Raw genomic sequence first — 22,973 nt, 5'->3', positions numbered from 1 at the left:
CCCCCCAGCCCCAACAGACAGGGAAGACCAGCACACTTCTTTTTTCCCCCAGAACAGCGTTTAATGTACTTACAGGACAGTTACGGAGTCACATTTAACCCGTTCAGTACGGGCACGACGGAGGGCAATATCGTACATCTTTATTAACGAGCTCGTTTAATTAACGTATTTGGTTCTTACAGCTATATAGACAAGGGGAGGCAAAGTATTTGCTCTCACTGACTTTCACCACCGATAGCGCCGTCCCAGTCACAGTGCCCGAGTACGGAGCGCAAGGGAGGGGAAGGCGGCGAGCCCGAGGAAGAGCCCTGGCGGTAAGGCAGGGCAGGGGGCTTTCTACACAACCCTAGTCGTAAAAATAGAGAAAAGAGCTTCTGTCAACGATCGCACGTGCTTCCAGAGAGAGGTAGCTGCAGATCGTAAAAAGGCAGTAATAAAAAGTTCAGTGCAAAGTTCTAGGTTAATAAAGAAAAGGAAGAGGTCAAACGCAAGCTGTTACTCTGACATACCAAAACAAGGTCTGTACAGACAATTGTATTTCTGGCTGCAGGTCATACAATGCATAAAAGATTTTTTTTCTTCTCATTAAACAAGATATAAAAAGCTGTTAAAACTATGTTTTCAAGCTACTTCATGTACTGGTCAACTCCACCCCAATCGAATATCTTTCCTTTTTTTTTTTTGTACGCAGTACATTAAAGTCTTATTGCCATAATCACTTTTTTCTTAATTGAGAATAGTGCAAAGAGGTGCAAGCTTGGTGCTGTTCCTCTACATGTGAGGAGAGGCCAAGGCCAGATCCCATAGACAAAATAAAAAACCATGACCATAAAAAGCTTCAGCCAGTGGCTATTTTGAAAAGGAAGGGAAAGGCACAAAATGAGTTAAGCTATGAAGAAGATTAAATCAGAAGTCAGGACAAGTGCTAACAATAATACAGTACTATACTTTTTTTTTTCCAGAGTCCAGACAACTGTTAAAACTGCAAATCATTTTTTAAATGATTTTAGTTTATTTGTATTTTGTGCTGTAAGATACTGTGCTTTAATAGCAAACTGCAAAAAAGGCAGTACATATTGCTTTCATTTTATTTCACAATGGAACGTTTCACAAAAACAGTAGTCTACTTTCCTGTGTTTTAAGTGACTTGTGATTCTAATGATGGAATGGAGTAAGTCTCAAAAGCATCAAGTGAGCAGGAAATATATCTAGTTAGTTATATAGTTTATTATTTACATGCTATATACTACATGAAAAAGACACAGAAGATGCCTAATAAAACTGGGATTTGTTAGCGCCCATTAGTATCAACCCAGTTTCTAACATTCAAGATATTCTTAAGTTTTTAATTGTAATAATTCCTAGGAAATTGGACCATGAATATTTTAGGCACCAGGATATTCAAGTTTACTTCTCTCTCCTGTATTGAAGGGAGATTGGTCAGTAGCAGGGGAAGGAAAAATCAGATTATGAAATCGGTTTTTAGTGTTGGGTGTAGAGAAGGCTTTCCCCATATTGTGTCTTCATAGTTGCATATTTTACTTTACAATTTCGTTCTAGTCATAGTCAGTGGTGATAGTCTGTTTTGCTTCAAGATTTAGTACTAAAGAAAAGTGCGCAACTTTACCCTATAGCTGTGTTTAGACAGAACATGACCATCCTAAGCACCAAGTAAGGTGAATAAAAAGGCTATGCCTGTAGTGCAGAAACACCTAATTAACCAACCAGGGGTATTAACGGGAGACAGTAAGTCACATTTGTACTCCACTGTCACAATATAGTTCAAATCTAGTGTTTCTTGGAATTAAGTATTAATTCTTACTGGGAATGAGAAACAGTGTTGCTGTGAACTGTTAAAAGAAGTGAGCAAGTTCCTCTCTCAAAGCTCTGTTAATGCAACTCATTTTGGCCTACAATTCATCCAGCAGTTGTGCTTTTTAACTAGAGACCATATGAGGTACAGGTAAGTAATTTAGGTGCAAATGCCACTTTGGATTTAGTGTTTGAATCTGTTCCACATTTAATCACTGTAGTATTTAAAAGGTCTAGAAATTAAGACATTTGAAAACACTGAGAAGCTGGGCACATTTCCTATGGCGCCACATTCATCCAGTCTTCATTCAGTTTTTGGAGATCATGGGTAGACAATGGGGTAGAAAAAATTTACATAAGTTGCACTAACCATGAAGATCAGGATAAGTGATATTATTTGTAAGGAACACATCTCAGGAAAAGACTTCCAGTAGGACCTGCAAGTTATCAAATACGAGAACGTTTCCCCTTTTAAAGGGGCTGAAAGTTAACACGTATACATATTTAAATACCAGAAATGAGGTAAAAGAGAAGCATTTGAATTATAAGGCACCATTATTTACAACTTCCATTATTGGCACTCACTCCAATAAGTCTTAGAGAAGCATGAATCTGGGATTAAATGCAACGCTAAGGAATTTTTCCAGACCTTCAACCTTCATTTCTACAGGTGTGTGTGAAGCCACCAAAGTTTTACCCATCACTGCTTCTGTGATGTCTAGTTAGTAGTGGGAATGTAATCCTAAAAATGTCATTTCTTTGATGTTCTCCAGCATCATGCCATGGATGACACAACACAGGCAACAAAAATTAAAAGCAAAAATGCACTATATCCACAGGCCTAATGATTAAGTTATGGTTTAAGCAACTAGCATGGTCAAACTGTTCATTTCACTTGCATGGATGGTTTAAAAACCCCTTCCTTTACCCGCAACTCTTAAAACATTTATAGTGATGCTTTGATAACATCGCATAAGCGTAACCCAGGTTTTCTAGAAATCCTCCAAATTAGGCTACACAAACATTGGTCCAACATATCTGTTGAAATGCAGAGTCTCTTATTTTAAGATGTACAAGTTATCTTCAAGTAGGAAGATGCACAAAGCACAAGTGAATACAATTGTTCTGGTCTTACTCAGGTGTAGAAATAAGTTCACAGATAGGGTACAGCAGTTAGTCGATACCAGTTAACAGTCTCCTTGCTCAAGTTGAAGTCCTTTAGTGAGAGTGTAATTCCACCCAAGAAAAAGTTCTCACGTAACGACTCTGCACTGAGCACACTTAACTGAAGTTCTCTCTGTTTCAGAGTCTCCATGCTATATCCACTGTACACAAGCTAGAAGGTAAGAAGTCAAGAATTTTTTGGTTATCCAAATGAAGTTACACAGATTGTCTAGCCACTGATAGATGTCTTAACTGCACATTATGACCATTCAGTATGTCTGTTTCTCAGAGGATGGGCTGAAGTACATCCGTATTTTATTTTGTGCTCCCAGTGTTAAGTGTTTAAAAGGACCAGTGTTTTTAGATATAAGTCCTGTTTACATGCCAAGACTTCTGAATTCATTCTTCTCCACATTATGAATCAGTGAATCCAGGGCAGGGGGATCTTTAGTTTTAAGATTCCTTTCCTTCTCCCCATCACTCCTCAGAGTCAGCCTGAGAAATTTCTGCTTACTTGTAATAGTACATTTACCTACTCAGATGCTTTGGGTTTGTTTTTGATTTTTTTTTTTTTTAAAAGGGCACAGAGTTTTTCAAACAAGTTCCTTTTCCATTTATATATCTTTGCAGATTTTTTTTAGACAATATTTTAATTACTGCTTATAAAAAGAGACAATAGCAAATCATATGGAGTTACTAGATAAATTTTAACTTGCCATTTCATTGAAAGTTGGATTTCTTGTCTTCCGGGAGATTTTGGTTTTGCGTTTGGATGTTTTGTGCGTATCTGGAAGTAAGTATGTTTTTACATAGGGATTTGGATCTGCACCATCTTCTGTAACCTACAATCCAAAACCAAGACAAGTTAGAAAACTAGTTAGTGCACACCTATTTGAGTATTTATTTTCAAGTATCTAGACTTTGCAATCAAGCTAACCAAAAGCAGCACTTAAGTTGGCAGTTGGAAAGTTTGGAGGAAGAGAGAGAGTTCCACCATGCCTGCATCAACCCAAGTCAAGAAGGTAATTGACAAAATGGAAACAGTTTTCAGCAGTGAGCTCAGTATCTCTACCTACCAGGTCTTTAATGTGCATCACCATGATAAATAGAGTGCTATTTCTATATGATATGGATAGCTTCACTTCTCCTCCCACTTTGCCTGAGTTAGGACTTGATGGACTTGCATCTGAAAAAATATTACAGAGGAAATAATTGTATATTTGTACATTTTCATCACTACTACACTAATTACATATGGGGGAAAAATACAAGCCTTAGACCAAGCAAGTTCAGTTCCTGATTTTATTTCTAGTTCTCTAATAAGAGGGCAAGGCCATAGGTTTTAAAGATTTTTGCATTCTCTTATAAGAACCAACTTGGAGGTTTGGAGTAAAAACTTGAATTATTTAGTCAAACTATAAGCAAGCCCAAGTGATCACATACTGTTGCAATTTTTGGTATGTTTTTTATTTCCTTGAAACTGTAAGCAGGCACATTTGGAAGGACAGTGATGCAAAGTTTTCAATGAGGGAAAACTACAGTTAATTAAAAAAGATGTTAAAAAATCACATTGTAAAGGTGTCATACTATAGTCATCCAATTTATAAACACCCCCAAAAACATTACGTACCTGTAGGTCTGGCTATTCCATCTATTCCTTCCACTTTGTCATCACGAAGTAATGGATGGAAAAAAGTATAAACAAGATCACACTAAATTTGGAAGAAACATTACATATTAGTTTAAGTGTTAACAAGCACCAAAATCTGAAAACTTGCATTGGATTTGCTTGAGTTATTTGAACTCACTTCTGCCACCTCTGAAGAACTGTTCATCAGACTCTGTATGTAGCTGTTGAGCTCCACTTTTCTTTTAGCTGCTACATCTTTTATGTGTGTTCTTCCCAGAACCATCTTATTAGGAAAGCTACAAGGGAACAACAAGATAGAGTTTTCAGTTAATTTCTCTGAAGTAAGTACAGTTAGATTTCATTATTATTTCCATCCTGAAGTACATCCTTTTTTTATGTCAATCATGAGCGGAAACACAGCACACTAATAGGTAACAACATTATAGAAAGGCAAGGAAACATTCACAGGCAATATAAGTGATATGAGACACAGACTAAAGACACCGAGTTGCTCCTCCGGCCCTCCTCCTTAAAACTTTGAGACAACAGTTTTCTCCCTTAATTGCCAACTTTGAGGTCTAGTTTGCCCCTCAGCAGTTTTGTCTCCATTTCAAGCTATTTCTTCCTCCACCCAGCTGGGAACAGGTTTTTTGCTTCCATTATAATAGTGATGGGTGAGTTAGGAACATACCCTGGTAACTTCCAAAGAGGAAAGAGAATGCCTAGTTTGTTGTGGAGCTCCTGGAACTCATCAAATGTTCGGAAGACAAATGTTGGCTCAGCTTGCCCTTCTCTCAAAACTCTCACTACATAGATCTGCCCAAAACACAAAACACAAAGATAAAAGTAGTAACAATATTATAGAACTGACTTAATATAATTTTCTTAACAATTAACTCTTTCTGCTATGGTAATCCTTCTCCTGCATACATATCCCAGTAACAGCATTTGCATTTTATAGTAGAGTTGGAATTATAAATACCCGTACTGTAATGCAAAGTAACATCACATGATCTTCCCATAACGTAGATCCACATCTGACAGTGGGACAAAGGTAGTAAGGCTAAGCTGTCACATTCTCCCTTTTAAGCCTCATTGTAAGCTCATACCATATAGCAGGTGTACAAAATTTCAACACATCAGTGCAAGATTGCACCTAGACATGTATCTGTGGGGCCAGAACTACCACAAAGCTTTTCAGGTACAGACTATGGAGGACACTAATGCCTAATTTCCCCCCCCCCTCAATCTAAGTCTCTCAAGATTCTAAAGGATTCCACTTTTCAAGTGATAATTTGGTGGGCAGATGCAAGTGTACTGCCTTATACAAAAGGAATTTTTAGAAGTACTGGGGGTACAGTCCCAGGATGCAATTATTCACATCTTTATGAAAGGGAAATGAAGGTTGAGAAACTGCACAGAAAATTCAATTCAGTGGACTCATTTTATGGGCACATGTATATTTAAAAAATGTGCAACTGGGAAGAGTTTTAAAAATCTAGACAGAAGGAGACTGTATCATCTTAGCAGTTTCCTGGAAGGTAGGAGGCTGTTTTGGCTTAGACTAGGAGTGCTCAAATACATGTATGATATAGTGATTCAGTACAAAGCTCTTCGCTTCTAGCATTATTCAGCTTTGTTCTACCTTCCCTAGCTGGTGTCTTACCAGATTAAGACATTTACAACAAATACAACTCAAAGAGATGTACATTTACATACATCAATATAGCTCACTTTTTAAACAACTTGAGGAAAATGTAACTTGAGCTGACTATTCTAGGCCAACAAACAGCAGTAGAGAAGTAAAAAAAAAAGTAAATTGAAGGTGGTTGCATATCTGCATAGGAATATGAATATTAAGACAAGTCTTAAAGTGTAACCCAGGTCTGTCAAAATCTTGAGGGCAAATTGTAATGCTTGCTGCCTCTAGTAAGACTGACTAGGAGTGTAGCTGCATTAATACAGGAAATGATGCTTTCACTTAGGAGGAGCAAATACAATTTTAATGGAAGGTCAGAACAAAACCAGAAGGTGTTTGACTTAATGACTCCTATTCAGGAAGGAGCCATTTTACAGAAGGTGGCTACATAAGCACATAAATATGACTCAAATCCCCATTTTTTTAAATCATCTCCACCAACACTACTTCTGTCCTTTCTGCTTCCTTCTAGAACCTTTTCAAGAAGTGTCTTCATTTTGAAGAATATTATTGGATGCTAAAAATACCAATCCCTACTCTAGCACTCCCGTGGTTAGCTGCTGGCCAGGGTAAACCAACCACCTACACAGCTGCTTGCTCACTGCCACCTCCTCACCAATGGGACAGGGGAGAGAATAGGAGCAAAAGCGAGAAGACCCATGGGCCGAGATAAAAACAGTCCTTGGGAGGGGAGGTGATGCAAAGACAATCTCTCACCACCTCCCACAAACAAACCCACGCCCAGCCAGTCACCAGGCAACAGCCACCTTGGAAGACAACATCCTCCCGCCCCCTGCTTTCTTCCTCTACCCCCAGTTTTTATTGCTGAACCTGACATTATATGCTATGGTGTATCTCTTTGGCCAGTTTGGGTCGGCTGTCCCTGCTGTGTCCCTTCCCAACTTCTTGACCACCCACAGCCTACTCACTGCAGGGGGGGCAGGGGCAAAGTGGAAGAAAAAGAAAAAGCATTGACACTGGCACAAGCACTGTTCAGCAACAACCAAACCAATGGTGTGTTATCAACACTGTTTTAGTTAAACATCTAAAACACAGCACTGTGTGGGCTGCTATGAAGAAAGGTAACTCCATCCCAGCCAGAGCCAATACAACTCTGTTCTCCAGGACGCAAGCAAGCAGGCCCATTCCCATCTAGATTTCAATTATGGATTTTGTTTTTACTTTCAAGTCATCCACAGTGGGGTTTAGTTTTGGGTGTCAACATCGGTGTGGGTTTTAGGCTCCCATTATAGTCAATGTGGTCAGACTATGGAAAACTCTACAGCTCTAAATCTGACACTAGTGCCCAACTGAACATGTAAGTATCTATAGCTGTATTTACTAAATCTCTGTCAATAAAGGGAACCTAGTTGTCTACCTCAAAGCTAGCTACTTAAGGCTAAACAAGGCACGCTTCCCCTGGACTAATTCTCTGTGATTAAGTACTGAACTTATGGCAAGAAGGAGAATGTATCCCGTTGGAAGAAAATGCACAGTATCTTTACTGAGTGGAAACAGATTCTACATACTTACATAATGTTTATCTGGGTTATATCTCTTCTGATATGTAAACACAGACACTTGTTTGATTCGGCCATCTTGTTTAAGAGAATATGTTTTAGCAGAAAATGAGAGGATGGGTTCATCATTAGAAGGTAGACCTGAGAAACGCAGCTGAGCCAAATTGTGAATGAAGAAGTTAAACTTTGTGGCAACACTTCCCAGACTGGATTCAATCAACCTAGAAAAGAAAAAATGTCAAATACCAGAGCACATGTCAGAACACACAAAAGTAGTTCTGTCAATGATTCAGACTTAAAAACCAATTTCTTAGTTTAAAAACTGTTTCTCTGTCAGTAAAAGTGATCAATGGGCTACATAAATAGCATCATATCAGCATTTAATAGAAGATTCAGTATTCAAACGTTGGAATAGGTTGTTGTCCAAGAAGCGAAGTCTTCCCAGAGTTGGTAAAAAAAGTTACATGCATACTACTGCAGTTTCCCCCATATATTCAAGAACACATTTTGTAACACATAGCAACAACTCAGTTACACCATATACACACCCACCTACCTGCTACACTGGAGCATCATCCCTTCCTCCCCAGTGTGCAAAAGCACTTCTTGAAAGAGAGAACTTCTTTACATGTATTACAAGGTTCCCATCATATACACTGCTATTAAGCAATTTAAGATGCATGCAAAATGCAAGTCTCAAACAGCCAAACAGAGTTATCCGCTCTCAGTATTTCAAACAAGTTTTTGCACAAGGTTACTCTTAAAGGCAAAGTATTTTAGCACAAGCATTAATCTTACATGAAACTGATCTTATTTATGTAGTTCACTGGCTAACCGGTATTTTATGATTGTACAGTGTAACTTATTCAACTTCAGCAAACATGTTTGTGTACATCCTTAGTACATTTTTTCATAGTAGAAAGCTCCCATTGAGAGCATGATGCTGGTAGGTATTTTAGTTTTCATTTAGCCAGTACCTTGTAAAGAAAATGGTAGCTTCTGCATCTGTCGTTTGGGGCTGGAGAGCATCCTGAACATACTTCAAGTCCTGAACCCCACTTAGTTCTGGTAACCCAGAAGAAAGCATCTGCAGGAATTTACAGTTTTAATGCAATAAAACCAGTATAATTTTACATTGAAATGATTAAAACTTAGACCATCAAATTCATTTGAAGCTGCACTAACTTGCTAAATGCTAACAGCGATAGCCAACAATTACTTAGAATCAGCAGTTATTCCCTTCACCATTTCTGCTGAGTTAAAAACAATTAAAACACTTTACAGTGTGATTTATGGTATCTTCTTAGTTTTAAATTCTCAGGAAACAGGTAGTAGTAAAAAAAGCTTAAAAGACAAATCCAAATACAACCTTCCTAAAAAGTACTTCTGATGTTTCTGGCTTTTAAAAGCATGCATTAAGAGTTTCTGCAGCATAAAAAGCATAGCATTTAATATAATCCAACATGAGAGATCTATCAAGTTTCAACTGAATTTAATAAAGTGATTACCAATGAAAGCAGGTTAAGGAAGAGGTTTGCGTGTTTTCTTATCAAATTGTAAGCTTGACAACAGAGATCCACAAACAACTGAAAGCGAATAGTGGGTTTTTCACCACCGTTAATGACATAAGCCATATCCGATGTTAGCACAAAAGGAGCTCGATCCCTGTTCAAAAAGCACAGAATTTATAAGTCAGTTATAAGGTCTATTTACTTCGTCATGTGCTTCCTCCTCCCCTCCATCCCCACCCCAAGGTAATGATATTAAATAATCCATTAATGCCATTTTACTTTTTTAGGTTGGGTTCAGCTGCTTAGTGCTATCTCAGATTCGCAGCACATTCACATGGTACTGGACCTACAGCAGATCTCCTGGAGCAACACCTGGAGGCCAGGTTACCTTAGAATGCCTTCCATCCCTCATTGCTGGAAGCCATAACACATTGAAACAAGTGTAATGACTATATTATCACCTGACTAAAACATAACTCCTCTATCCTGGATATAGATTATCTTCCCCTACACAGAGGAGTAGTAAATACAAACTTGCTGTTCATTCTTTTCTATAATGTTGACATTCACTACTGTTTTTATAAGCCAGAGTCTGTTCTCATTTGTTTCACATTCAGATATTCAGATGACGTAAAGGTTTTGGCACTCAATTTCTCATTCATTGATAAAGTTTACCTAACAAGCATGCAATACATAATTGCATGAATATAGCTAAAAAGGTGAAACTACACTACAGTTTTATCCAATATTCCTGGAAAAGTATGACACCAAGATTTGTGTTAGATGTAAGGCTCCCAAATATCAATAAAAAGTTAGAGTAATTTTTTCCTGTACCAGAATACTTGGCTTTCATAACTATTGTAAAGAAATTCCCATCGAGATTTGCCAAGTGTGTATAGCACAAAGTTCTTAAGGAATGAATGCAGTTTGGAAGCACTGAAGTTAAATGACATTTAGGAGACCAAATTCCTTATTTCAATCTACCAGTAGCTAGAACAGTAATTTTATTTGAAAGCTATGCCTATGTGCTTTGACTTAAAACAGTTCCAGAGATCAGAATAAGGAAATAGGAAGCTGGAGCCTTTCCAAAATTAATTCTATATAGCTAAGTTTGAATGCATTCTGGAAACTGTGGTTAAATTGGAAGACATTGGCTTCATAATGAGAACAGCAGATAACAGGAATTTAAAAGTTAATGCTTAGAATTATAATGCTTATAAAGATACACTAAAAATCACTTCGTTCTCTACATCGCTTAGCCACAGAAAATACCTTTTAAAGCTACCAAACATTTGCGCATGACCCAAAAATTTTCCAAAGTCAATGTGAAACATATGTCCTGTGTTTCGGAGCATTATGTTATCATTGTGGCGGTCACAAATTCCCAATACATAAGTAGCTACACAGCATCCTGCACAAGAGTAAATGAAGTTTTCTGAAGCCTGGGAGGGAGAGAACAGAGTGAATTGAGATCAAATATCCGTGGGAAAACAGCATTCATGTATTCAACAGCCAATTTTGACAAGGGTAAAATCCAAGCCAGACAAGACAGGCCCTAAAATTTGCTTTTTTTCCCCAAAATAGTGTTCCTCAAGCAGATATCTAAAGATTTTTGCAAAGCTATTACACTTTCCAGCAAAAATGTTTGTTTTGTTTTTTTAAGTAAATGAAAGAAAAGAGGATTTGAAGACAAATCACAAAAAGAAATAAATGTTAGCAGAGAATAGAAGAGGGTACAAGACCTATTTTTCCAGTGTATTGTAACAGCGTTGTAGCCAAAAGAAAACATTTTATTTTTTGAATCCCATGTGCTTGTATGAGAAGAGGCCACTGCTCCTAAACCACAATTAAGAGCAGCCACCATTCCTCCCTATCTTAAATTTGAAGTACTTTTTTTCCATATCCAGAAAAAAATTCTGATGTGAATCCTGAGAATTCATCTGACTCCTTTTTAGTTATAAGGGATTTTCATTTTGCCTTTTTCAAGTATAGGAAAAAAATAAGTTTCCTAAAGATATAAAACAAAAATTTCAATTGGAAGATCTAGAATAAGAATTTAATTCTTTCCTAAGATGGTATTTATCCCTTTTAAGAGATCTTCAAAAAAGAACAATGCTGAAGAGAGTTACCTTTTCATACTCCTCCTCTGTAGGATTATACTTTCGCAACCATTCTGCCAGAGGCTTGTCTTTAAAAGAACCTGTTACTCCATATTCCACTTGAATTTTCCTAAGTGTATCTGAAGCAGGAACAAGCTCTACCATGCCTTTATATAAAATACAACAAAGTATTTAACAATCTCCTTAAGTTATACTGCATTTTCATTATTCAGTAGAAACTTGACAACGATGCAAAGAAGGTAGTCTCAGACTACCTTCTTTCAAAACCCAGTTAGGTGTAAAAATAGTGCCACTGGTCTACTAAGCACTTCTGCAGACTATATTACAAAGCATACCACAAAACACATGTAGCAATCCAAGTTAGGCTTACTTTACTACAATTAGTTACAGTTGCTAGAATGCATGTATAAGTTACACTTTGAATAATTACTTTCTACTACATAAACTAGTATTGGTCTATAAGCAAGAACTGCAAAATAGTTTGATACTGACATTTCTCATACACTGACACTTAAGTAATCTAGTAACTTTAACTACTGTCAAGCACTGAAACAGACTAGACTGTTGCTCCAGAAATAAGGCAGTAGGCTTTATATGTGGCCTTATTTTGGAGATACCATTTACTAAAAATATTTGTATAGCTAAGTTATAAAAGGAAAACATTTATTTGATTAACAGAATTTTACTTCTATCTTGGCAAGAGCCACTAAAGGCAAATGTGTAGTTTACATCCATTTTTCTTTTTCACTTTAGTCCTTCAAGTACTTTAGGAATACTAATATTAGCAGCAACAACAAAAAAAAAATGCAACATACTATGCAATCAAGTCATCATTCAAAATAGGAAGAAAAGCCATCTGTTTCCCTAAAAAGCAAGTCTTGCATAAATAGAAGCTTTTTGCTTAGTTTTGCCAACCTAGATTTCCAACTTTTCATGTATTTAAGAGTTTTCATCATGCTGTTCTAGCATCTGACTAAAGAAATATTTAAGTTATTGTTTATCCTCTTAAAGATCTTGTGGTTCCTATTGGCTAGCTCTAGAGAATTAGTGAAAACCAGCAAAAAGCATGTTCAAAGTGCAGGGCGGTATTTACACTCAAACTCAGAGTTCTGTGACCTAGTTTCAAACCTAGAAGAGCCTCATATTCGCAAGGAACTTTTACCAGCATATGACACTAATTCTGGGGGATAGTGTGTGTGTGTTAAAATTTTCTTCTTTTTGCATGTTTCAGTACATGAATGATAATTCCTGACTCAACTGCAGCAGATTCCAAATACTTTAGAATTTCAGTTTTGACTTGAATACTTTCCGTCACCGTAACTAAACTTTTAGAATCAGGATTGCTATGGCACCGTTATTTTCTTGTGTAGCAGTAAGGGCATCAAGAGAAACCTTAGCTTTTATCATTATTAATATTTACTTGTTTGCACCACTGTTCATTGACAACAGGACTCAAGAGAAGAAACACATTTAAATGCAACTCAGCCATCAGGAAATTCAGAACAATTTAACTTGCTATACTCTGGAACACTGAAGTTCCTTGCATGGAAGGCTTCTGGCCTTCCACTGTTTCTTGGTCCTGCCTCTGCACAGAAATTTTTCACTATCAGTGTGACAAGAAATTGAAGTGGGGGAGCAAAGATTATAGGCAGCATCCGGTTTTGCACCTCGGTCTTTTCCAGTTGAAAGACACTTGAAGATAACCATCCGTAGGTCCAGTCCCTCCTGCAGCCAGATCTTATCCATAATCTTAATCATTTGTAAAGCCAACATATCTTGTCTCAGATCTTCTCCAACCTTAAATGGAAAAATAAAAGTTAGAGACACAATATGCTTTCAGCAAAACTAAACTTCAGATTAATTGCTTTATATTTCTAGGAAGTGATACATTATGCTACTTACTTCCTCATAGCTACGCACTTAAAAAGAGAAATAGGCTACATTTAAGCTTTCACATGTGGTAGACTTACTTTCACATTTTACAACCTGTTCAGACATTGGTTTCTACATACACAGGAACAAACTCACAAAATAACTAAACTTTTTGGTCTATGCTAAAGTTAATTGATACCAATGAAATAGTGATTATCATTCAACTTTTTTTCTCCAATATACATGTAAGGCCTACCTTAAACATCACGTTAATTTCTTCTCCCAGAGGGTCTGCATTTATCAGTGCAACTTTCAGCGGTACTGCATTGGAGCTGAAGAAAGAACATGCCTGCAAGTAGATTTAGTGTTAATACTCAAAAAGGACTATTCCTGCTAGCCCAGAAAACAAGACATTCTGACAACAAGCAGGTTTGAACCACAATGTGTCTATTCAGACTTTTAACATTGCGATTGTGGTGAATACGTGCTTCCTTTGAATAAAGAGCCCTTTGGCTGTCATTTGTTGAATTCTTGTACAAAAGCCAATAGTGCTGCAGTGATGTTTTTATACATTTTGAAGGGAAGACTGAATAAAACATGGATAAATATTTTATCAGCAGCTTTTTCTGAAACCTAGAAGATATTATAAAATGTGTATTTGCACGTTTCACAGTATTTTCTCATTTATCTGCTTTCAAGTACATATTCATGATTTAATAGTTACAGCAGAGAAGGAAAGCAAGACGAACTGTCTCTCCACACAGGATTAAATCCAGTGTTCACAGACCTTTAGGTTCTCAGTCATGCATGATGATAGAATCAAGATCGTGGTTGAGCAGACACTGTCAAACCTTGCAGAGTTCTGGAAAAATAGTTCACCTGCTTCTCCTACATTATTACTTGCTGGACCTTCACAATAAAATAAAGCTACTGTCTGCCTCCCTGGATTCAGTGCATCTCTTGGACACAACCAGTAACAGGTACTTTCACCTATTTTACAGTATCTACTCATTGTTTGAGCTTTATAGCATGGCTCAATTTTCTCTTTTGATTACTACTGCAAACAGGACTTTTTCAAGCACTTTGAATAGTCCCCTGCTTTACTATAACCAGGACTGCTGGTCTCAAGAGACAGGGTCTGAAGAAATAACAAGTTATTGCAGATTTTTTTTTTTTTTAAACACAAGTACCTTCATTGGTTTTACAGAGGTATTTGTATATAAATTTTATGTTTGCTCAGCTAATTTCACTGCCTTGTTCAATCAGCATTTTTAACTAAAACCCTCCCTGCCAGCGTAAAAAGCTTTCAAGCACCTCAATTGATTTTTTCTATTTGTAAAAACTTTGCCTATATGTAATTTTTACAAAAAGGTTTTGAAACTCTGAATGTGCAGTACCTTAATATTTAGCTCTTTTGCCACAAGACTGGGATTGAGAGGCAAACGGCATTTGTTCTTCAAGAAAAATAACTGCACACGTTCCATACCATTTTGCAAGGCAGCCTGCAGGCAAAAAAAAATTCAGCTGACATTTTGCTAACTGAAGCATCTACAGAAAACTTCTGGACAAAGTTATCCTGAAGCCAATGTTTTAACTCCTCAGTGTCAAAGGAATGCTAGAAGTTGTAACTGCTGTTCTAGCTATTAAAAATACATAAGTCTAGTAGTACAACACTAATATCACAAGTTAGTGGTGTTTTTTTTTTTACTGAACCACATGATAGAATCCCACTCTATCAAACTGTAAGTTCATATTATTAGCATGTAAACGGATATCCCATTCTTTTGCATCACAGGATCATTCTTCAGCAATGATAGGTTTAAATCCAGTTCCAGTTTATTGTGCACAGAAACCATCCTACTTTCTTACCCTATCACCTCACACAATCTTATGTTTCAGATGACAACAAATTTGACAAAAACATCAACTTCATTAAGCCATTAACTTGTTAAAATGCAGAGCAATAGATTCATAGATCTTCCTATATATTATATATAACATTTTATTGAACTTAAACTAAAAAGGCAATTGAGTGGATTGTTCTGAGGGCATACTCAGTCTAATCTTCCTAAAGAATATTAAAAATATATACACACCTGCCGAGCAGATCCACTTGTTTGCTTTACTCTTTCTGCTACCATTCCAAAAAGTTGCACCAGTCTGGTCTGCTTCTCCAGCTCTTCCCTCAGCCTTTTTCCACAGACTGAAAGAAAAGCTCCAAGAATTTGCTCATACCTTACACCAAACTTTGTATCATACAGTGTATCCTTAAGAAGCCTGAAATAAAGGATTTAAGATAAATTTTCCTAAGGAAAATACTGCAAACGATGCAATACTAAGACCTTAAAATACTTCAATGAATCAGTACTATATATATCCAAAGTTACTGATACACAGGATATAAAAGGCAGTAAGTTTGTGCCTTGTACAGGCACTGTCTGTTTTTTCACGGGAGAAACAGGATCTACATTTTGTATACTCTCCATTCACAACATATCATATGAACTATGATATTAACAAAGAATATTTTTTTCTGGAAATATTAATCTTTAGTAAACATTACGTGAACAATGGAACAAAGAACATCTTACCAATATAGGTAGTGTGCTATTCGAATGCTTCCCAGTGCCCGAGCCAAAAGAAATTTGACAAGAGCGCTGTCAAGGTAGGTTTCATACTTCAATGCCTAAATACAAAGAAAATGAAATAAATCAGGTCTGGATTTAATTCTAGGTGAAGACTGACATTTTTATGACTAATGCACAGACAGAATCACCACAAATCCATAGGACAGTCACAGGGCAATTATTTACTCAAATTGTTTTCCATACCATGCATTAAGCTTATTAAGTATAGAGGCATGCAGTTGCACTTCTGCTACTAGTAATCAGCAATTCCTTTGGGTTTTCAAGAGCAAAAAAATTCAAACTTCAGTGTAGACAGAAAGTCTTACCTGCACAAATTGAGGAAGGAAATCTGTTAACTCATCATCACTTAATATCTCTATCCAATTCACAGCTGTATTTCGTACTTCCTGATCAGCAAACCTAGAAAGTCACCGCAAGTCCACATTAAGTTTATTCTGTTCATGTAGGACTTTTTTTCTTTTTTGATATCAGCTAGATACAAAAGAACCTATATGAAGTCTTTAATAGGTCAATAAAGGATGTACAGGTTTGAGGCCCTTCATTACCTAAGATGTAAACACATGTGCATGTTTAGGACAAGCATACTAATCTCTCAAAACTTCAGTCTTGATAGCTTGGCTGTAGAGCTTGCTCTCCTGTCGCAAATCAGATTTCAGAATCCTAACCACTATTGCTATTCTTTCAATACATGACTTGGTTAAGCCTACATGAATAAAGTAAGCACGTTTTTCAAAATTTTAAGAAAATTTAGCTTTTGCTACAAGAAATTCAGCAGTATTTTCCACAAGAATGCTATTCAGAATCTTTTACTGAAAAGTCATTTAATGCACAACACACAGAGAGAACTTATTTACATTGTTTTTCTTACTTTGAATCAAGTAGTTCCAGTGCAGCTAAGGGTGATAAAGGAGGCCACTGTTGAAGTAATGAATATATTTCTGGAAGACTTGCCCAGTCCCATTGAGGGGCACTAACCAATATTTTTGGTAGGCTACTAGTATGACTATGGCAATAATGTCTCTTCTCCCACAAAAATTCTTTATCTTCTTTTGACAGCCTGCAGACAAAAGCATTTCCATTTATAACGCACACCACAGACCATCACCTGAATAACCCCAATGCTATTGGTCATTGTATACATAGAAATAATTTAACACACAAAATGGAATGCAATTAAAATGGCTATTTCGTCCACAAAAGTCAAAACGAGAAGCAAAATAAAGCCTCAAACATTATGGAAGCAGTTGTTCAAAGTTATAACTTGGGCAGGACAAAAATAAGTTTTAGTATAGTCTGAAATAAACCAAAATGTTAATGTTAGTTTGGTGCAGATGAGGGGGAAAGCCTGCCAGAGAACCTTTCATAGCATATGAACAGCCACTGCTGAAACTGCCACTGCTCCCTGTAACTGAAGAACTGCCAAGCAGTTCTATATATGCAATAGGCATATATAACAGGCAGCCAAAAGGGTGGCAGTCTTGTAACAGGAGAATGACAACACTAGCCATGGAAAGCACAAGTAAATTCATTATGTCAGCACCATTATTTCGCAAGTTTAAGTCAAACTCTTGTTTAAGTGTCCATAGGTCTTCAAAATTTACTAGAACCATATTAAAGAAATTTAAGAATAAATAAGCATTCCATACCCTAGCCACAAACTGATGCATACAAAGAGACCATAGCTAGAAAGAGATGAACATACCCAATAGTGTTATCCTTTGAGAGAATGGCAAGGAGACGTTCTCTCAATGGTTTTTCTAATGTTTCTATGGAATGACGCACAGTAGTCTTTGCAGCTTGAGGAATTTTATATTCAATATCAAAAGCATGGGATGGGAAGTCAATCTAAAAGAAAAAGAAAGAGATGATGCAAGTTCTTAAGAACAGTACCAACCATGTTTTGGGACTGCTAAGCCATGCCTAACAAGGTGCCTTCTCTTCCTAGAGAAATTTGGGCTCTGAATTTAGAATGAGAGGTGCTTATGTTCTGTAAAGAAACTGGAATGGCTATTTTTTGGGTCTAGACAACTCCCATCTCAGCATACATTTCTATAGATTGCTTTTCAAAGATGTTCTCTCCCGGTACTGATAGCATGTATTACCAAGGCATTTCCGATTTCTTACTTCAAGATAGTGATTTAATAATTGACTTGTATACACATACAGCAGCTTTCCATTCTTTGCCCTTAATGCTTAGTAATCGCTATTCTATATGGGCTTTCAAATATGACTTCGCAATATTTGCACTCTCCCCAAAACATTAATTGATCTACTACCACTCACGTAAGAGTTACAAGTCACAATATTCAAACAAGACATAGTCAGATCAAGTCAGAATTATATATAACCTGCAATACTATTCTTTCCATATTTCCTTTCCTACTGGCCATCCCTGATGCATGATGCGGATGTGATGAGGTCCAGAGTTGCAAGAGCTTTGTCCCACAAGTTAACAGTCTGAGAAAAAAAAAAGAGCACGTACAGGTATTAGTGTCACAGTCTGTTTACTTCAACAAGATATTAGTTACTAAAATACTATCTGGAGAAGACCAATGGTCACTACAAGGAAACAATTCCAAAGCATTAATGTGGTATAGGAGGATAGTTCAAACTGAGTATGTGTTTCTATTGCAGAGATAAGAAAATATCCTATGACGAGTATTTCAATATTCATGTTCAGAAAAGAACACAGGAAATCAAACTGTACTAGCCAATACAGTTTGGACCTTAAAAAAGGGAATTATGATCATCAAGTGTCATATGAATTTATTTCTTTCACTGGATGTCTTCTGTACTTTAAGTCCTTTGAAACACTACATACAACTTTCAGGTAGAAAAGGCAGAGGAAAAAGTTCAGTGCTGACACAGCTAACCCAGCTAAATCAAGCGTTCCCTATTTCTTAAGGGAGAAAAGGAACACTTTTGCCTCTGAGGAATAAACTGAACACACGCACCTTCTTACCCTCTCAGAAAAAAAGCCATGGGCATATGAATATTATAGACATTGCTAGTTGCCTGGACTTTCCACATTACTAGATCTGCAAGCACTTATCAGATGACATTTGTATTTGCCAGTTTATTCCCAATATTAAGGCACAACTGAGGATACTTCATATATTGGTTAAGTGCTGAATGTTAGGCACAGAAAACTTCTATCAGTCTTTAAAAATCAAAATACAGTCTCAAAAAGACTTCTTGGAGGCCAAGCTTTTAGTATATTTTGAAAGATGTTTTAGGGTTTACGTGTGTTTCAAAGAAAGAACAGTTCTTTATACGTAAAAATTGATTAACTGGGAGCTTATGATGCCAATAAAAAAATACTAAATCGTGCCACTAAAGCGTAACTGAACAGCTCATTCTTTTTAGTAATTCTCTAGTTTAATATACTTGCCACAGCCTTCTGTCTCATCCACAAGTGAAGATATTTTACAGCACTCCACACACTTCATCTGAAGGGATTTTAACTTGACTACGGATTCTTCCAAAGCACACACATGACCTTTTATTCTTCCTACGTTTTAGTTAGCTACAAGTTTCAGCTCCTGCCTGCTGTTGATGCTATTCTCAACTGTAACTGGAATATTTGGCTAGTATCTTTAATTACCTAGGTCTGGATTTAATTTATGTAGACTGCAAGTGGATTAGACCACTAGCATCTTTACAGCTGCCATATACAGGCCATTCAAGTAAACACTGGTGCAACACATTCTATTTAGTGCTCTGCATAAACAGAAAATAGTTTTCTCCCTAAACTAACTACTATGAGAACACCATGCAGCGTGAAGACAAGATAAATTTGCAATTCAAATCAAAACAAAAGCTATGTTTTCAATAAAATACTGTGCAATGTGATATTTAGATAGGAGACTGAAATACAACATTTAAACAAAAGGCTGAAATAAGCATCATTTATGAAAAGAAATCCAAGTTTCAGTGGTGACTAAAAGCAGCTGCAGGCCATCTTTGCAATGCAGGAAAGTCTAAACTCTTAAGCATCCCCAAGCTGTTGGAATCGTCACCATAGAAAAGGGGAAGCAGAACAAGTAGAGCCATATCTAGAACCAGAGGATGCAAGCCATGTGGAACAGACATAAGCAATACATAGAAGTAACTATCCAGGAAAGACTTGGTTGTCTTTCTGCAGCCTTGGTTGACGATTAGATAATTTAAGCTTCCAGTAAGACCTAGAAGTCAGAAGCACATATAAATAGGAAACCCTAAGCATAAATCCTGAAGCTATTTTGCAGTGGTGTGATCACTTCTGCAACATCATGCCTAATTCTGGCATCCGTGGCCAGAATGAAACGGACAGTGACACCCGCACATATTTAACTGCATATGACTTATAGGGCAACACCTGGATGTCAGTGGATTCCTCAAAGGACAACTTGAGTTATGCTTACATACTCAACTGCTGCATACTTACACAGTTGGTATGAACATGACCTCTTTTGGCCCCCATTACTATGAGGATTTCCCACAAATAAAACCGCTTTCATCCAAACAATATTCAACTTCCTCCAGCAGGCAAGTTTTTTTTTTTCAGCCAGTTAGATGGAAATACTACAACACAGGACTATGTTTTATACTCTATTTAATTGAAAGCATTATTTCTGTAACAATAATGTATTCGGTTGTAGCGAGGTGGGTGTCGGTCTCTTCTCCCAAGTAACTAGCGATAGGACAAGAGGAAATGGCCTCAAGTTGCACCAGGGGAGGTTTAGATTGGACGTGAGGAAAAATTTCTTTACTGAAAGAGTGGTTAAACATTGGAACAGGCTGCCCAGGGAAGTGGTTGAGTCACCATCTCTGGAGGTATTTAAAAAGATGTGTAGATGAGGCGCTTAGGGACATGGTTTAGTGGACATGGTGGTGTTGGGTTGACGGTTGGACTCGATCTTAGAGGTCTTTTCCAACCTTAATGATTCTATGAATATAGTTTACAATTCTTACCTTTATCACGGCCTACTACATGCAGTGGCGGAGAAGCAGTTTCTATAGTTATGGGAGTGGATAAGCTTTATACAGAGTAAATCATATTAATAATCTTACCCATATTTTGGATACTTACCGCCTAAAATCAAAAAGAGGTAGAGAAACCTGACCCAAAATTTCTGGGCCCTTTCTCTGCTTATTTGAGTCAGGAGAACTCCCACTACTTTGATTTAAGATTCCAAACAAAGTCAGACATAAGACTGATTCCAAAGGCAGCTGTGAAATCTGGATGGGAAAAATTATTCTGTAAAATAAAAGTATTAAAATAAGTCAGTCAAAGGACAGACAGTTGTTAATAAGTTACAGGCTTATCCATATAACCCATTGATGCCTCTTCCTTTCAGAAAGTTAATTAACATTGAAGAACAAGTGTTACATTTCATTAATTATATTTCACTCCATTTTATCTCCTGTACCAGTAGTTTGCAAAACCTGCTAAATTACATTTCAGCACTGTAGCTAGGTTTGGAACAACCCTTTTTAATCTTTGTCTACTAAATCACATCCCTTACACAGAACCACACTGTCCAGCATAACCAGTCTTCCCGCTCTACTCACTATGAGGACACACACAATTCCATGTTAGCCGCCTCCTAGTCTCTCAGATTGAGAGTCAGCTGACAATAGTTTCCCATCCAAATGAAAGAATCTATTAAGAACTACTGAAAGAAATTCAAATGGTGCAAAACTAGCACCCATAAAGAAAGCAGCTGAGGAGTATACACCTCACTGAGCAATTCAAACTCAGATTTCTGCTTACACTGTTTTTATTGCTTAAAATGTTCTTTAAGTTTGATTTGCTGTAACACACCAAAATATCATTCTAAAAATTACCACAACTTATTACTAAGCCAGTTACACTACAAAACACTACAACTATATTAAGCAGCTTATAAGCAATTTAACACATCTTTCACTGTAATACACTAGTACTGGCTAGCAAAAGATCTGACAATTAATCCCTTGCATCACCAGAAAAAAGGTAGTTGCAGTACTCTCTGAAGGCAGGTATTCTAGAACCTGAAACTCTCATTCCTGGTCTGAAATAATTTGTCATGGTAGAATTTCAGGGTATTCCTCAGGGTCTATCTCTGACCTTTAAAAACAGTCAGGAAAATAGATATAGGGCAATGTGGAACTCACCTGAAGCTCCAGTTATGACAGGCTGCCTGATAACTATTAAGTGGAAAAGAATAAGCTGTGCATAGGTAATGAAAAATATTTTCCCCTCTCAGTTATCAGATATCACCCACCATCCTCTCCTTATTTCTTCTCTGCATGCCCTTCCTTCTTCCTTTCTACCCTCTTCCCCTGCCCCATAAAGAGAAACTGAAGTTTAGTAGCTCAAACCAGACAGACATTCTCATATGCTATAGACAGACATTCTCAAGCACTTGTGTCTGCTCTCTTTATAGAAATAATCCTAAATTAGATGTTTAAATTCACAATGTATTTGGAAAAAAAACAATTCAGCATTACTGTTAGTAAAAGTGAGTTGCTTTTCCTCCCCATTTACAAGATTTGAGCACTGCTTATAAGCAAGCTTTATTCATCCTTCTTTAAGCAGCACAAGCTGTTCCCATTATAAGGAATGCTATGACCTTCCCAAGTCCTTATAACTATACACTACAAACACATTAGCACAGGGCACTTGTCTAGCATTTCCATTCCCACTTTTAAAATGAGTAGTGAAATACCATTTGGAGAAATACTTCTGATTTTGGTTAGTAAGTCTCACACATTGTTCTTTCAACACTTCAAATGGAATCAGAAGCAAGAGTTGCTTGAAAGACTGTATTCAACAGCTAGCTAGGTAGGTACTAGCTAAAACAAAATATTTTAGTGAGTTTTAACATGCTAAAGTCACTTACAGTTCATCCCATTTAATCAAGTAGAAGAAGTTCTTGTATGTGCCAACCTTCTTGGACTGAACAGGTTTAAACAGATCTTTTCCATTATGGGTCAGAGAACAAATCAAGTAGTATTTTTCATAACTGGACAA

The 22,973-nt window shown here is 37.0% G+C and overlaps 2 protein-coding genes across 3 annotated transcripts in view; both read right to left on the bottom strand.

Moving 5' to 3' along the window:
* Positions 1–1,514, bottom strand: part of RPS13 (ribosomal protein S13) — a 6,269-nt gene extending 4,755 nt beyond the window's left edge. Inside the window, exons 1-2 of the mRNA XM_009288892.1 lie at positions 1,412–1,514; positions 224–346 (exon numbers count right to left, since the gene is read on the bottom strand). Coding sequence (XP_009287167.1) covers positions 224–346; positions 1,412–1,514 — 226 coding nt within the window. The remainder of the gene's footprint in view (positions 1–223; positions 347–1,411) is intronic.
* Positions 125–22,973, bottom strand: part of PIK3C2A (phosphatidylinositol-4-phosphate 3-kinase catalytic subunit type 2 alpha) — a 41,880-nt gene continuing 19,031 nt past the window's right edge. For both annotated transcript variants that reach the window (XM_019474536.1, XM_009288776.1), the window contains exons 11-32: positions 22,843–22,965; positions 21,048–21,215; positions 18,325–18,433; positions 17,679–17,821; positions 16,845–17,033; positions 16,282–16,375; positions 15,920–16,014; positions 15,425–15,605; positions 14,726–14,830; positions 13,585–13,677; positions 13,124–13,253; positions 11,466–11,602; positions 10,609–10,778; positions 9,334–9,490; positions 8,803–8,912; positions 7,839–8,046; positions 5,298–5,422; positions 4,785–4,902; positions 4,607–4,688; positions 4,053–4,162; positions 3,693–3,818; positions 125–3,148 (exon numbers count right to left, since the gene is read on the bottom strand). In XM_019474536.1, coding sequence (XP_019330081.1) covers positions 2,966–3,148; positions 3,693–3,818; positions 4,053–4,162; positions 4,607–4,688; positions 4,785–4,902; positions 5,298–5,422; positions 7,839–8,046; positions 8,803–8,912; positions 9,334–9,490; positions 10,609–10,778; positions 11,466–11,602; positions 13,124–13,253; positions 13,585–13,677; positions 14,726–14,830; positions 15,425–15,605; positions 15,920–16,014; positions 16,282–16,375; positions 16,845–17,033; positions 17,679–17,821; positions 18,325–18,433; positions 21,048–21,215; positions 22,843–22,965 — 2,956 coding nt within the window. In that variant the 3' untranslated portion in view covers positions 125–2,965. The remainder of the gene's footprint in view (positions 3,149–3,692; positions 3,819–4,052; positions 4,163–4,606; positions 4,689–4,784; positions 4,903–5,297; positions 5,423–7,838; positions 8,047–8,802; positions 8,913–9,333; positions 9,491–10,608; positions 10,779–11,465; positions 11,603–13,123; positions 13,254–13,584; positions 13,678–14,725; positions 14,831–15,424; positions 15,606–15,919; positions 16,015–16,281; positions 16,376–16,844; positions 17,034–17,678; positions 17,822–18,324; positions 18,434–21,047; positions 21,216–22,842; positions 22,966–22,973) is intronic.

Source organism: Aptenodytes forsteri, unplaced genomic scaffold (assembly GCF_000699145.1).
Source record: "Aptenodytes forsteri isolate BGI_AS27 unplaced genomic scaffold, ASM69914v1 Scaffold8, whole genome shotgun sequence".
Lineage (NCBI taxonomy): Eukaryota > Metazoa > Chordata > Aves > Sphenisciformes > Spheniscidae > Aptenodytes > Aptenodytes forsteri.
The sequence above is the reverse complement of the archived record's forward strand: the minus strand, read 5'-3'. Positions and strand labels throughout refer to the sequence as shown.